General features: G+C 34.9%; 1 protein-coding gene and 1 long non-coding RNA gene across 5 annotated transcripts in view; both read left to right on the forward strand.

The window, feature by feature from the left end:
* Positions 1-13,721, forward strand: part of LOC141378500 (uncharacterized) — a 171,226-nt gene that overhangs the window by 87,806 nt on the left and 69,699 nt on the right. The window lies entirely within an intron of this gene.
* Positions 1-13,721, forward strand: part of adss1 (adenylosuccinate synthase 1) — a 33,296-nt gene that overhangs the window by 4,016 nt on the left and 15,559 nt on the right. For all 4 annotated transcript variants that reach the window (XR_012392684.1, XR_012392685.1, XR_012392687.1 and 1 more), the window contains 6 exon segments: positions 2,812-2,914; positions 4,890-4,952; positions 7,444-7,494; positions 7,593-7,659; positions 11,959-12,066; positions 12,145-12,226. Coding sequence is in view for 1 of the 4 variants with exons in the window: in NM_214820.1 (NP_999985.1) it covers positions 2,812-2,914; positions 4,890-4,952; positions 7,444-7,494; positions 7,593-7,659; positions 11,959-12,066; positions 12,145-12,226 (474 nt within the window). In the remaining 3 variants the exon portion in view is untranslated.

The following is a 13,721-nucleotide window of genomic DNA, read 5'->3' on the forward strand; positions in this document are numbered from 1 at the left end:
CCATGAAATAGCCATAAGCTGCTGATATGGCAATAAATAAATAAAATTAAAAAGATAAATTATATATTATTATTTAATTATATAATTGATATAATACTATATATTATATTTATGTAATATATATCTATCTATTATAAGTGTAATTATTCATTTTCCTTCGGCTTAGTCCCTTTATTTATCAAGGGTCGCCACAGCGGAATGAACCGCCAACTATTCCAGCATATGTTTTACGCAGCGGATGCCCTTCCAGCTGCAACCCAGTACAGGGAAACACTCATTCACACACACACACACACACATACACTATGGCCAAGTCATTCATTTTCTTTTCGGCTTAGTCCCTTTATTAATCAGGGGTCGCCACAGCGGAATGAACCACCAACTTATCCAGCATATGTTTTACGCAGCGGATGCCCTTCCAGCTGCAGCCCATTAATGTGAAACATCCATACACACTCATTCACACACATACAATACGGACAATTTAGATTACTCAATTCACCTGGGGTCTGTTCTTCGTACCTCGCTTAAATGATCTAAGATTATTTGGCAGATCCTGGATCTTTTAATCTTGATAACTGTTCTCTGGCTAATTTGGTTCTTCAAACAAGTTCGCGAATCAGATTAGAATGTCTGGATAAACTGATCTGAGATCGCTGCGTGTGTTGTGAAGGACAGATCTATAGATCCTCGAAATCATGATCAGCAATGCCATGATTGGCTGACGGCACAGCAGCGTAATGACATCATCTGATTAATATTCAATTATCCATGTGAGCAAAATGACATCAAATTAGCAGTAAACGGCTTGTTAAATATGACACGCAATAACCTTCCACATATGTTGTGAGCTGCAGGCTTTACACTGTCATGTGTCAAGAGTATTCATCATGTATTTCAATGCAAATCAGTGTATTTATTCTACATTTAGAGAAGATTTTCTTTATAATAGTAGCCGTTTTTTAATCGGTGTAAAGAATAACTGGTTGTTTACAAAAGCATTTTGATATTGGTAAAGGCGTCTGCAACTTTTGTGAAGCATCAAATCACTGTCATATTAACTATGAAAACATGTTTATGACTGCATTAATGTATTATTGCTTAAAAAAAGTCACATATTCTGCATTTTATACACAATTTGTACTAAAGCGATCTAAAAAGTTCATATCAATAAGTTTTCTCTTTGCACCACCTGGTGGCAGTCTTTGTACTTTCATTTCGAGGGTGCAGATTGCATACGTTTTATTAATATGTATAACTTTATTTATTTTATTAATGACTATAACTTTCTATATATATAGTTAAAAATATGTACCATTTTCCCAAGTGTATATAACTACTACTGTAATAAAATATCGGAATTCGGTACATACCTTCTGTATTATCTTTGCTTGAACTGAGCCGATCTAATCCTGTTTATATGAATTGAACCTGCTCCCGATCAGGTTTAAGCTAGCAGAACTGTTGCTATGACAACAACTCTCGGATCAGCTTTGAAGAACGAAACGATCCTGCATCGTGTCAAATAGTCAATATCCAAATCCAGCTAACTGAGTAATCCACGTACGAAGAACAGACCCCTGTACCGCATATGTTTGGACTTGTGGGGGAAAACGAAGCACCCGGAGGGAACCCACGCCAACACTGGGAGAACATGCAAACTCCACACAGAAATGCCAGCTGGGACTTGAACCAGTAACCTTCTTGCTGTGAGGCAACAGTGCTAACCACTGAGACATGTGTGGCTCTTGAAAAGCTCACATCTCTGAATTTTGTGATATCTGTAAGGTGTTTTTAAACTTTGTGAATAACTGAGTGAATAACTATCGAAGAAGCTTTTATAATGATTATTATTATTATTATTATTTACAATTTTTTAAACCTCTCTGTGGTCAGTTTTAGATAATGGGGTTTGATTTATTTGTAAAACCTTGTAAAACTTAATGTACAAAGAAATTTCACCGCAGTGCGGCTCATGTTGTCTTGAACTGTGCGTGCACTATAATGTATTCTTAGCTGCTGATGCCTGTTTATGAGTGGTTCATCGCGGTGAATGTCAGTCCCAGAATTCCTGGCCTTCACTGAACTCGGGTCACATTCCCAGCGTTTCAGGACATGTGAGAAGGGCACGGCTGGCCAGAGAGAAGGCCTGATGGAAATAAGCTCATAGTAAAGGGCAAAGCGGCCAGACTCAGGTTTCCAGGTCTCCTCCTCAAGAAAAGAGGACTGTAAATCTTGACCTTCAACCTTTGGGTTATGGGTGTCCCTTTGCTCTTTGCAGAAAACTTTCCACTGAGTGTTTGTTCAGCACAGTGTCCTAAAGGAAATTAAAATAAAGTTTTTAGATGTATTGTTTGTTAAGGATGTCTAATAGCTTGTGTGCTCCAAAACAGGGACCAAATTCACGTTTAAAAATTATAAAACTGATGTAAACACCCAAAGTTTGTCTCTTCCACCTGAATGGATCAAAAATTTTTTCAGCTTCTAATCAAATCTTCTGACCAATTAAATGCTCTCTAGTATCTGACATGCCCCGCCCCCCTTTCCATTCATTGGCTTTTCATTTGATGCACTTAAGCACAAACAGTCTCACTGGCAGAGCTGTGAGAAAAACTAAATGCTATTGGATTTGTTGTTAAAGGGGAGGAGCTACTCTGTATCCCGCCCTCTCTTCATGTTTCAGTTGAGATTACGTCAAACATCGAGTAAAATTATGCACATTTCAAATCACTTCACATGACCTTTTCTGTGTCTCTTCGCAGAAGGTTTCCACAGTGTTTGTTTGTTGATGAGTGTTTTTCTGTCTCTCAGGGTGGAAATAATGCCGGCCACACTGTGGTGGTGGAGGAGAAAGAGTACGATTTCCATCTTCTGCCAAGTGGAATAATCAACACCAAATGCACATCATTCATCGGTGAGAGTTTATGCTTGTATTAGATTTTTTTATTTATTTAAATGTATAAGTTAAATATGTATACTTAATACAAATTATTTATAGATATGTATGTAAATATTTATGTTGTACATTTTATTATATATGTATATATGTTATGTGTTTATAAATACTTAAAATGCTAAAATATACAAAACTAAAATATTTATTTTTATAAAACTAGTAGTATATATAAATATTTAATAAATATTAGTGATGTCAAAATATTAATTATGATTAATTGCATCCAGAACATACAGTTGAAGAATTTTTCGCCCCCCCCTGTTTATTTTCCCCCCAATTTCTGTTTAACAGAGAGCAGATTGTTTTAAACACATTTTTAATCATAATAGTTTTAATAACTCATCTCTAATAACTAATTTATATTATCTTTGCCATGATGACAATTAATAATATTTGACTAGATATTCTTCAAGACACTTCTATACAGCTTAAAGTGACATTTAAAGGCTTAACTAGGGTAATTAGGTTAACTAGGCAGGTTAGGGCAATTAGGCAAGTTATTGTATAATGATGGTTTGTTCTGTAGACTAAAATTTAGCTTAAAGAGGCTAATAATATTGCCCTTTAAATGGGTTTTAAAAAAAATTTAAAACTGCTTTTATTCTAGCCAAAATAAAACAAATAAGACTTTCTCCAGAAGAAAAAACATTATCAGACACACTGTGAACATCTTGTTGCTCTGTTAAACATCATTCGGGAAATACTTAAAAAAGAGAAAAAATTCAAAGGGGGCAAATAATTCTGACTTCAACTATATATATGCATGTAAATATTTAAGAAAATGTTTTAATTATATATATATATATATATATATATATATATATATATATATATATATAATACAAATTCAATATAAATATACATGTAAGAATTTCTGTGTTGAATATGTTTATATTTTATATGTGCTTGTATTTATACCCAATGAGTATATACAGCGCACACATATATAGTATGTAAATACAAACTTTTATTTTGGATGCAATTAATCACAATCATTTAATAGCACTAATTATACATATAATTATATACACACTACCTGATAAAAAAGTCCTGTCATCTATCCAAGTTTTAGGAAAACAAATAATAACTCGACTTCTAGTTGATCATTTGGTATCAGAAGTGTCTTATATGAAAGGCAAAGGCCTCTAGATTTTGCTTATTTGAGCACAATAAAATCTGATCATGTCTTGATTCTTCATGATTTGATGAGGACAGTAAGATCTGACTCTGCTCAGACTAAAGTCTCATCACTGAACGGAAATAATGTCCAGTATAGAATATAAAGTCCTGCTGCAGTGGAGACAGAATGAATATTGTGTCTGACTCCATCATGAGCTTGGAGGACTGCATCCATACATCTCTGACATGACTCAAACCACTGATTAATAAAGTCATCTGGAATGAAGAAGAAAGAGTTCAGCAGGACTCCCAGAGTTCATCAAGAGTCTTTGTGTTCATCTTCAACACCTCCTCCTTCATCTTACCCCAGACATGCTCAATAATGTTGATGTCTGGTGACTGGGCTGGCCAATTCTGGAGCAGCTTGACCTTTTTTTGCTTTCAGGAGCTTTGATGTGGAGGCTGAAGTATGAGGAGCGCTATCCTGCTGGAGAATCGTCCCTCTGCTGTGGTTTGTAATGTAATGGGCAGCACAAATGTCTTGATACCTCAGGCTGTTGATGTTGATCATCCCCTCTGCAGATCTCTCACACGCCCCCATACTGAATGAACCCCAAACCAAGATTTCTCCTTCACCAAACTTGACTGATTTCTGTGAGAATCTTAAGTCCATGCGGGTTCCAATAGGGAACACACATAACCTAATTAGTGTAGGTGTAGCAAGTTGAAGTAATGCAATGGTTTCATCTTTTTGAAATATGCTAATTTCTAAGATTATAAAACTTAAAGTAAATGGACTCTCATTAATCTGCAGGTAATGGCGTAGTCATTCACCTTCCAGGATTATTTGAGGAGATTGACAAGAATGAGAAAAAAGGTAATGTTGTGTCATAATTTACATATGCAATAGGCTTGGGCGGTATCCAGATTTTGATACCATCAAACTGTCTCCCTATTTTACCTCAATATATGATATTATCGTGCATTAGTGCTGTGCAATTTGGGGAAAATATCTTATTGCAATATTTTTGACAGATATTGTGATTAGATTTGATAGGTGATTTAATTTTGTAGTCAAGCTTCAGCTCAATAATCTGTATCTTAGCTCATGGTCGTGATTAGGTCGTGATTGCGCTGCTTTTTTGGGGGTTAATTATTGTGATATCCTGATTGCAACAGAGAAATGCTGTAGACTGTAATAGACTGTAAGTTAATACTGTAAGGAGACATCTCTGTAGACATAGGGCATTTCATGTCAAGTTCAGCCTTATAATCTTAAAATGTCAGCAAAATCAGCAGTTTTGTCATCACTTTAGACATTACGCTAGAGAATCATTCAAACACGAGCTCTACAGTGATGTTGGGGAATTAGTAACAACTTTTATTCTGACGTCATCTGCAGATGTGAATGAATGGCGGAAGAAAGTAGTTCCTAATACAAAAGGGTTTTAAGACTCTCCGTGTTTGATTGTATTTTTTATATACGCGATTGTGCCGTCGAACTGTTGTATAAACACAATATCGCGTTTGTATAAACAAAATTTTTTGACAGATATTGCGATTTCGATTTGATAGATAATTTAATTTTGTTGTCAAGCTTCAGCTCAATAAGTATCTTAGCTTCTTACTGCTAAAATGCAGTGAGTGTTAGTTAAAAAAAGAACTGAAAAGATATTAACTTAAACATTTATTCAAATTAGGTTTTAAATATTTATAAATGAAACACTCATTTTTCTCTAGAGCAAACAGTAAACACAAATAAAATTACCTTATTTTTCTGTAAACTAGTTGAACTCAAATTAGGAAGATAGTGTGGCTTATTATGAAACCAAAAACATAAATAAAATAAAAAATACAGAACACTCAGCAAACTAACTTGGCTGACACAACTCTGAAATTGTACTTTGCTGTTGCTTGCTACTAGATTACGTGTCACTGGCAATACTCTCCGGTTGACTTTTTTAGCAAGACACTCATCACTCAGTTGTGCTCACTCAGTTGGCTAGTAAGACTATCACACTCAGACCCCAGTCACGCATTTGCTCTGGGCAGGGGAAATTAAACAATACAAATATACTTGTGATTGGCTAATCGCAACATTTCAAATTGCGATTGCAATTCGAGTTCGATTAATCGCACAGCCCTACCGTGCATAATAAAAAGAATTATGACAAAAGGCTCAGACAGTAGCCCCTTTCACACAGTGATACCGGTAAATATTCGGAAAATTTCCGGAACGACTTTACCGGAATATTCAAAAAAGCGCTGTTCACACAGGCGAGGACGTTACTGAAATTTTCCGGAAAAGAGCATTCACACATCCATTCCAAAATACCGGTAAATTCTGACATCATCAACCAGAAATGAGCTTTAAACGGCTGCGCTTGTATTTGTAATCATTTGACTAAATTACAAACTCTGTGGATGATCAATATTGTGAACAACTTTCGCAGGATCACTTTCGCATGTCGAGATGTTCATATTATGTGCGTGTGCAGGCGCTCACAGGCTGTTTCACTTCACAGGCACACGCAAAGCTTGAAGGTAAACAAACAACGGCTTATCATAAGAATCTCATCGATGATTATTTACACAGTTGGCATTAAGAAGAACATAGAAACGTGATCTGACTAACTTCTAGCAGCTGAATGTGTCTGGAAAAATATTTAAAGTTTTTTATTCTCACAAACTGCGCGGACGTAAATGCGTCTGACTGTTGTGATTGGCTAAAGCAGACGTCTCACGTCAGCACGTTCTAGACGTGCACGCGCTTATTACAGCAATCTTCCTTCTGCATTCACACAGCGCAGCATTCCGGCAAATTGCCGGTAATGTTACAACTTCTCTTTCCGGAAAATAGCCAGAACGAATTTACCGGTATTTTCAAAAAGGACCTGTTCACACATACAACTTTTCCGGAAAATTGCCGGCAATTTTCCGGAAAGGTCTGTATGTGTGAAAGGGGCTAAAGTCACTAAACTGTTGGCTTGTGCCTCAACCATTCAGAAACTAAATAACCTATGTGCGACCTTGAGGTATTTCCATCTCTCGCAGTCACCTTTTTGTTGCACAATTAGCAAATTGCCTCATGCGTATTTACCGCCTCTCCCTTCTCGTTAAATCGAAACCGGAAATACTGCCCAACTGTGATGATAACCACGCATACACATTTTTTAGGCATTAAATAAACTATATTTAGTAATTAATCCTTGTCTCCTAAATAAGTGCATTGACGGTATAACGGTATTAAAACTGATACCGTTGCTATTTTTAGATTCCGCAGTATATCATATTACCGCCCAAGCCTAATATGCAAACATGAATGCTTTTTAAATCATAGGAATAATTGTTTATTCTTTCATGAAAAGGGCTAAAAGGATGGGAGAAAAGACTGGTGATCTCAGATCGGGCTCACATCGGTAATATAACCAAACCTAAACAATAGTGCGTGCTTGTGTCTGTGGTGAAAGATATGAAGAATGAGAGATGATCTCACAATTGCATGTCTCTCTGTCAGTGTTTGACTTTCATCAGGCCGTGGACGGACTTCAGGAGACTCAAAGACAAGCTCAGGAAGGCAAAAAGTAAGAACAGAACAACAGGCTAGTGTATGGCTTGTTGATTTTTGTTATAAAATGGATGATTCTGATTGGTTTAGCCACATTCTAAGCTGTGCTGAACATATGCTGCTTCCCAATTCACCTAATTATACTATGTTATAAAGCATGAAATAATATTAATTCCTTACATTTATAAAGCACTTTTCTGGGCACTCAAAGTGCTTTACACATTGGGGGGAATCTCCTCATCCACCACCAGTGTGCAACATCCACCTGGATGACGCGACGGCAGCCATTTTGCGCCAGACCGCACACCACACACCAGGTGATTGGTGGAGAGGACACAGAGTGATGAAGCCAATTATAATATGGGGATGGTTAGGAGGCCATGATGGACAGAGGCCAGTGGGCAAACTTGGCCAGGATGCCGGGGTTAAACCCCTACTTTTTTTTGAAGGACATCCTGGGATTTTTAACGACCACAGAGAGTCGGGACCTCGGTTTAACATCTCATCTGAAAGATGGATGAGACGTTGTACTTCTTTGTGAAGAAAAGTGAAAGCTTTGTGATAAACGACTTTCTCATGAATGGATCGTTCTGTTGCTTAGTTACGATGCCTGTCAATCATCTCAACACTTCATTCAGATTTATTTAATTACTTACTATATTATAGATGCAGCAGCAGCAGCAGGTTAATCTGTCATTCACGAGTCTTTCATGCAGAGAAATCTCCTCAGGTGTTTGGATAATTCTGCATTCAGAAGTTAATGTCCAAACCGGTCCAAACACGTCCTTATAGAAGTTACATTGTTTTTGCAGATGAAATATAACATGGAAAACATGATTTAAATATTTTCCAGTTGGCTAGATATACAGTTAATGTCAGAATTATTAGCCCCCCTGAATTATTAGCGCCCCTCTTTATTTTTTCCCCAATTTCTGTTTAATAGAGGGAAGATTGTTTCAGCACATTTTTAATCATAATAGTTTTAATAACTCATCTCTAATAACTGATTTATTTTCTCTTTGTCATGATGACAGTAAATAATATTTGGCTAGATATTATTCAAGACACTTCTATACAGCTTAAAGTGACATTTAAAGGCTTCACTAGGGTAATTAGGGTAATTAGGCAGGTTAGGGTAATTAGGCAAGTTATTGTATAATGATGGTTTGTTCTGTAGACTATTGCAAACAAAATTAGCTTAAAGCGGCTAATAATATTGACCTTAAAATGGTTTTTAAAAAATTTGTAACTGCTTTCATTCTAGCCGAAATAAAACAAATAAGACATTCTTCAGAAGAAAAATATTATCAGACATACTGTGAACATTTCCTGAATCTGTTCAACATCATTTGGGAAATACTTAAAAAAGAGAAAAAATTCAAAGGGGGCAAATAATTCTGACTTAGTCATTCAAACAACTTTATCAAAGCCTCTCCACTTGACGCTTGGGGTCCGTTCTTCGTACGTGGATTACTCAGTTAGCTGGATTTGGATATTGACGATTTGACACGATGCAGGATCGTTTCGTTCTTCAAAGCTGATCTGAGAGTTGTTGTCATAGCAACAGTTCTGCTAGCTCAAACCTGATCGGGAGCAGGTTCAATTCATATAAACAGGATTAGATCGGCTCAGTTCAAGCAAAGATAATACAGAAAGTATGTTCCGAATTCTGATGTTTTCTTACAGTAGTGGTTATATACACTTGGGAAAATGGTACATATTTTTTAACTATATATATAAAGTTATAGTTATTAATAAAATAAATAAAGTTATACATATTAATAAAACTTATGCAATCTGCACCCTCGAAATGAAAGTACAAAGACAATATTTTCTAAATGTGGAACTAAATACACTGATTTGCATTGAAATACATGATGAATACTCTTGACACATGAAAGTGTAAAGCCTTTAGCTCACAACAAATGTGGAAGGTTATTGCGTGTCATATTTAACAAACCGTTTACTGCTAATTTGATGTAATTTTGCTCACATGGATAATTGAATATTAATCAGATGATGTCATTACGCTGCTGTGCCGTCAGCCAATCGCTGCATAGCTAATCATGATTTCGAGGATCGATAGACAGTAGTAGTTAGTAGTAGATAGTAGACCCCAGGGGTCCGTTCTTCGTACCTCGCTTAAATGATCTAAGATGATTTGGCAGATCCTGGATCTTTTAATCTTGATAACTGATCTCTCGCTAATTTGGTTCTTCAAACAAGTTCGCGAATCAGATTAGAATGTCTGGATGAACTGATCTGAGATCTGTGTGTGTTGTGAAGGACAGATCTATAGATCCTCGAATTCATGATCAGCAATGCAACGATTGGCTGACGGCACAGCAGCGTAATGACATCATCTGATTAATATTCAATTATCCATGTGAGCAAAATTACATCAAATTAGCAGTAAACGGTTTGTTTAATATGACACGCAATAACCTTCCACATTTGTTGTGAGCTGCAGGCTTTACACTGTCATTTGTCAAGACAAGAGTATTCATCATGTATTTCAATGCAAATCAATGTATTTAGTTCCACATTTAGAAAAGATTTTCTTTATAATAGTAGCCGTTTTTTAATCGGTGTAAAGAATAACTGGTTGTTTACAAAAGCATTTTCATATTGGTAAAGGTGTCTGCAACTTTTGTGAAGCATCAAATCACTGGCATAACTATCAAAACATGTTTATGATTGCATAAATGTATTATTGCTTTAAAAAAAGTCACATCACCCCAGGTCTCATGCGTCTGCCATGTTTGTAGTGTGTTTACACTTTTCAGCGTCCATGTCATGCCAAAAAACACCTCTCAGCTGTTCTTAAATTACTGTAAATCATGGCTTTGCTGGGCTTAGTGCTTCTGTCAATATGTAATATAAATTTAATCTGTGTCCACATAGTTTTTAAAGACATCAAATGCTGGTTTTTCTGCTTTAAATTGTAAGAAAGTGTGAACTTCTCAATCAAATAAATACTTTTAATGTGCATTTTATTCAAATTGTATGTTTTTATTATTCATAGTGCTTAGATATATTACTGTTAAGACCTAAACCGGTCACCACAAATAAGGAGACCAGTGCAATTGTGGTAGAAAAAAATATTTATTTACTTAATTCAGAAAGCATGTTGCTAGCCCAACTCAGGTCCAAGACCGACCCAAGACGAAAGATAAGCGATGACCAGATTCCGCCTTCAGCCATACACAGGTGTTCTCAATCCCGGCACAATCAGCTGGACCTGCAAGACACACACACGCAGACGCACACAGACAGACACCCACACCCCAACAACAAACGACCACAAGGGGTCGTCAAATTATATATCATATATATATATATATATATATATATATATATATATATATATATATATATATATATATATATATATACATATATATATATATACAATATTAATTAGTAAATCAATTGGGATACGCGGTGGTGCAGTGGGTAGCGCTGTCGCCTCACAGCAAAAAGGTCCCTGATTCGAGCCTCGGCTGGGTCAGTTGGCATTTCTGTGTAGAGTTTGCATGTTCTCCCCGTGTTGGCATGGGTTTTCCTCCGGGCTATAAATGAATTGGGTAGGCTAAATTGTCTGTAGTGTATGTTTGTGAATGAGAGTGTATGGTGTTTCCCAGTGATGCGTTGCAGCTGGTAAGGCATCCGCTGCGTATAACAAATGCTGGATAAGTTGGCGGTTCGTTCCGCTGTAGCGAACACAGATTAATAAAGGGACTAAGAAAATGAATGAATGAATGAGTAAATAAATGGAAAATGTTGATGGTCAACATTTTCCAAACTTTAAAACAAGTATTTTTAGCACTGAGCAAAGATGAAACGCGATTAACATAACAGCATCCAAATAAAAGGTTTGTTTTGGCATAATACATGTGTGTGTGTGTGTGTGTGTGTGTGTGTGTGTGTGTGTGTGTGTGTGTGTGTGTGTGTGTGTGTGTGTGTGTGTGTGTGTGTGTGTGTGTGTGTGTGTGTGTGTGTGTGCATTTTATATAATTAATATGTATATGTGATACAAACACATACTTAAAAACAGAACTTTTTTGCCACATAGATTGATAAATTTCTATAATATTTGTGTCATATGCATATATATTTTATATGTAAATATAATTAAACATTTTCTGAAATATATGCATGCATTTGTGTATTTGTATATACATAATAAACATAAACAATACACATATATTATGTAAAAAAAAACAACTTTTATTTCAGACTTGGCCAGTTTTTTTGTTTTTTTTGTTTTTGTTTTTTGTTAGTGATGATATTAATTGTGTGTATTTATTCACAGCATAGGAACAACTAAGAAAGGCATCGGACCCACATACGCCTGTAAAGCGTCTCGCACTGGCCTTCGCATTTGTGACCTGATGGCTGATTTCAATGAGTTTTCCACAAGGTAGATCCTCTGTAAATGCTGAAAAACAAGCATACATGAGTGCAGTAGTTCAGAAGTGTTCATTACTGTCTCCTGAAGGGTGAAGAACCTGGTCCAGCAGTACCAGTCCATGTACCCTACTCTGAAAGTGGACGTGGAGAGCGAGCTTAAGAAGCTGAAGGTCAGTAAAACCATTACATTTTTTTAATAATAAACTTATTTATTACTGCTTGTATACGGTCACGATTCTTCACATTTGCAATGTTGCTGCTGTTTAATGTCATTCATCTATTCTGTCATCTGCACTTGAATATATATATATATATATATATATATATATATATATATATATATATATATATATATATATATATATATATATATAAATATCTCTGATGTCACAGTGATATTGTGATATTGTTGTCAGTTTCACATTTTTCAATATTAGTCGCTAAATGTTTTCTAAATGCTCTTAATTTAAAGTAAAAGTGAGTATTCCTATCAGCAAACACTAACTATGAGGTATATTAGTGTGAGTATTGTGAAGTATTGACTCGCCTACATTGTACTTTAAAAAGAAGCTGTTGGGACTGATATTAAATAGGATATTAATTTTGATATTAAATACAAAATGATCCTTCTTCAATATATGTGATGCCAAAAAGGGTTAGCAAAAAAGTTATCTAAATGTAATCTTTAAATTGTCTGATTACGTTACCATATATGTGTAATCTAAGAGATTATATTACTAACTACACATTTTGTCATGTAATCTGTAATTAGTAACTGATTAGTTTGCACAAATGTAATCTAATTGTAATTCAAAAGTAGTCAATAAATTAATAATCTAAGAGATTACTGACTTCAAATTTTGCCATGTAATTTGTATTAAGTAACTGATTGGTTAGCACAAAAGTAATCTAAAAGTAATCCAAAAGTAGTCAGATTACATTTCTTTACATTTTATAATACAAGTTATATTACTGACTACAAATTTTGCCATGTAATTTGTATTAAGAAACTGATTGGTTAGCACAAAAGTAATCTAAAAGTAATCCAAAAGTAGTCAGATTACATTTCTTTAAATTTTATAATACAAGTTATATTACTGACTACAGATTTTGTCATGTAATTTGTAGTTAGTAACTGATTAATTAGCACAAAAGTAATCTAAAAGTAATCCAAAAGTAGTCAGATTACATTTCTTTAAATTTTATAATATAGGTTATATTACTGACTACAGATTTTGTCATGTAATTTGTAGTTAGTAACTGATTGATTAGCACAAAAGTAATCTAAAAGTAATCCAAAAGTAGTCAGATTACATTTCTTTAAATTTTATAATATAGGTTATATTACTGACTACAGATTTTGTCATGTAATTTGTAGTTAGTAACTGATTAATTAGCACAAAAGTAATCTAAAAGTAATCCAAAAGTAGTCAGATTACATTTCTCTAAATTTTATAATATAAGTTATATTACTGACTACAGATTTTGTCATGTAATTTGTAGTTAGTAACTGATTAATTAGCACAAAAGTAATCTAAAAGTAATCCAAAAGTAGTCAGATTACATTTCTTTAAATTTTATAATACAAGTTATATTACTGACTACAGATTTTGTCATGTAATTTGTAGTTAGTAACTGATTAATTAGCACAAAAGTAATCTAAAA

Source organism: Danio rerio, chromosome 17 (assembly GCF_049306965.1).
Source record: "Danio rerio strain Tuebingen ecotype United States chromosome 17, GRCz12tu, whole genome shotgun sequence".
NCBI classification, from domain to species: Eukaryota; Metazoa; Chordata; class Actinopteri; order Cypriniformes; family Danionidae; genus Danio; species Danio rerio.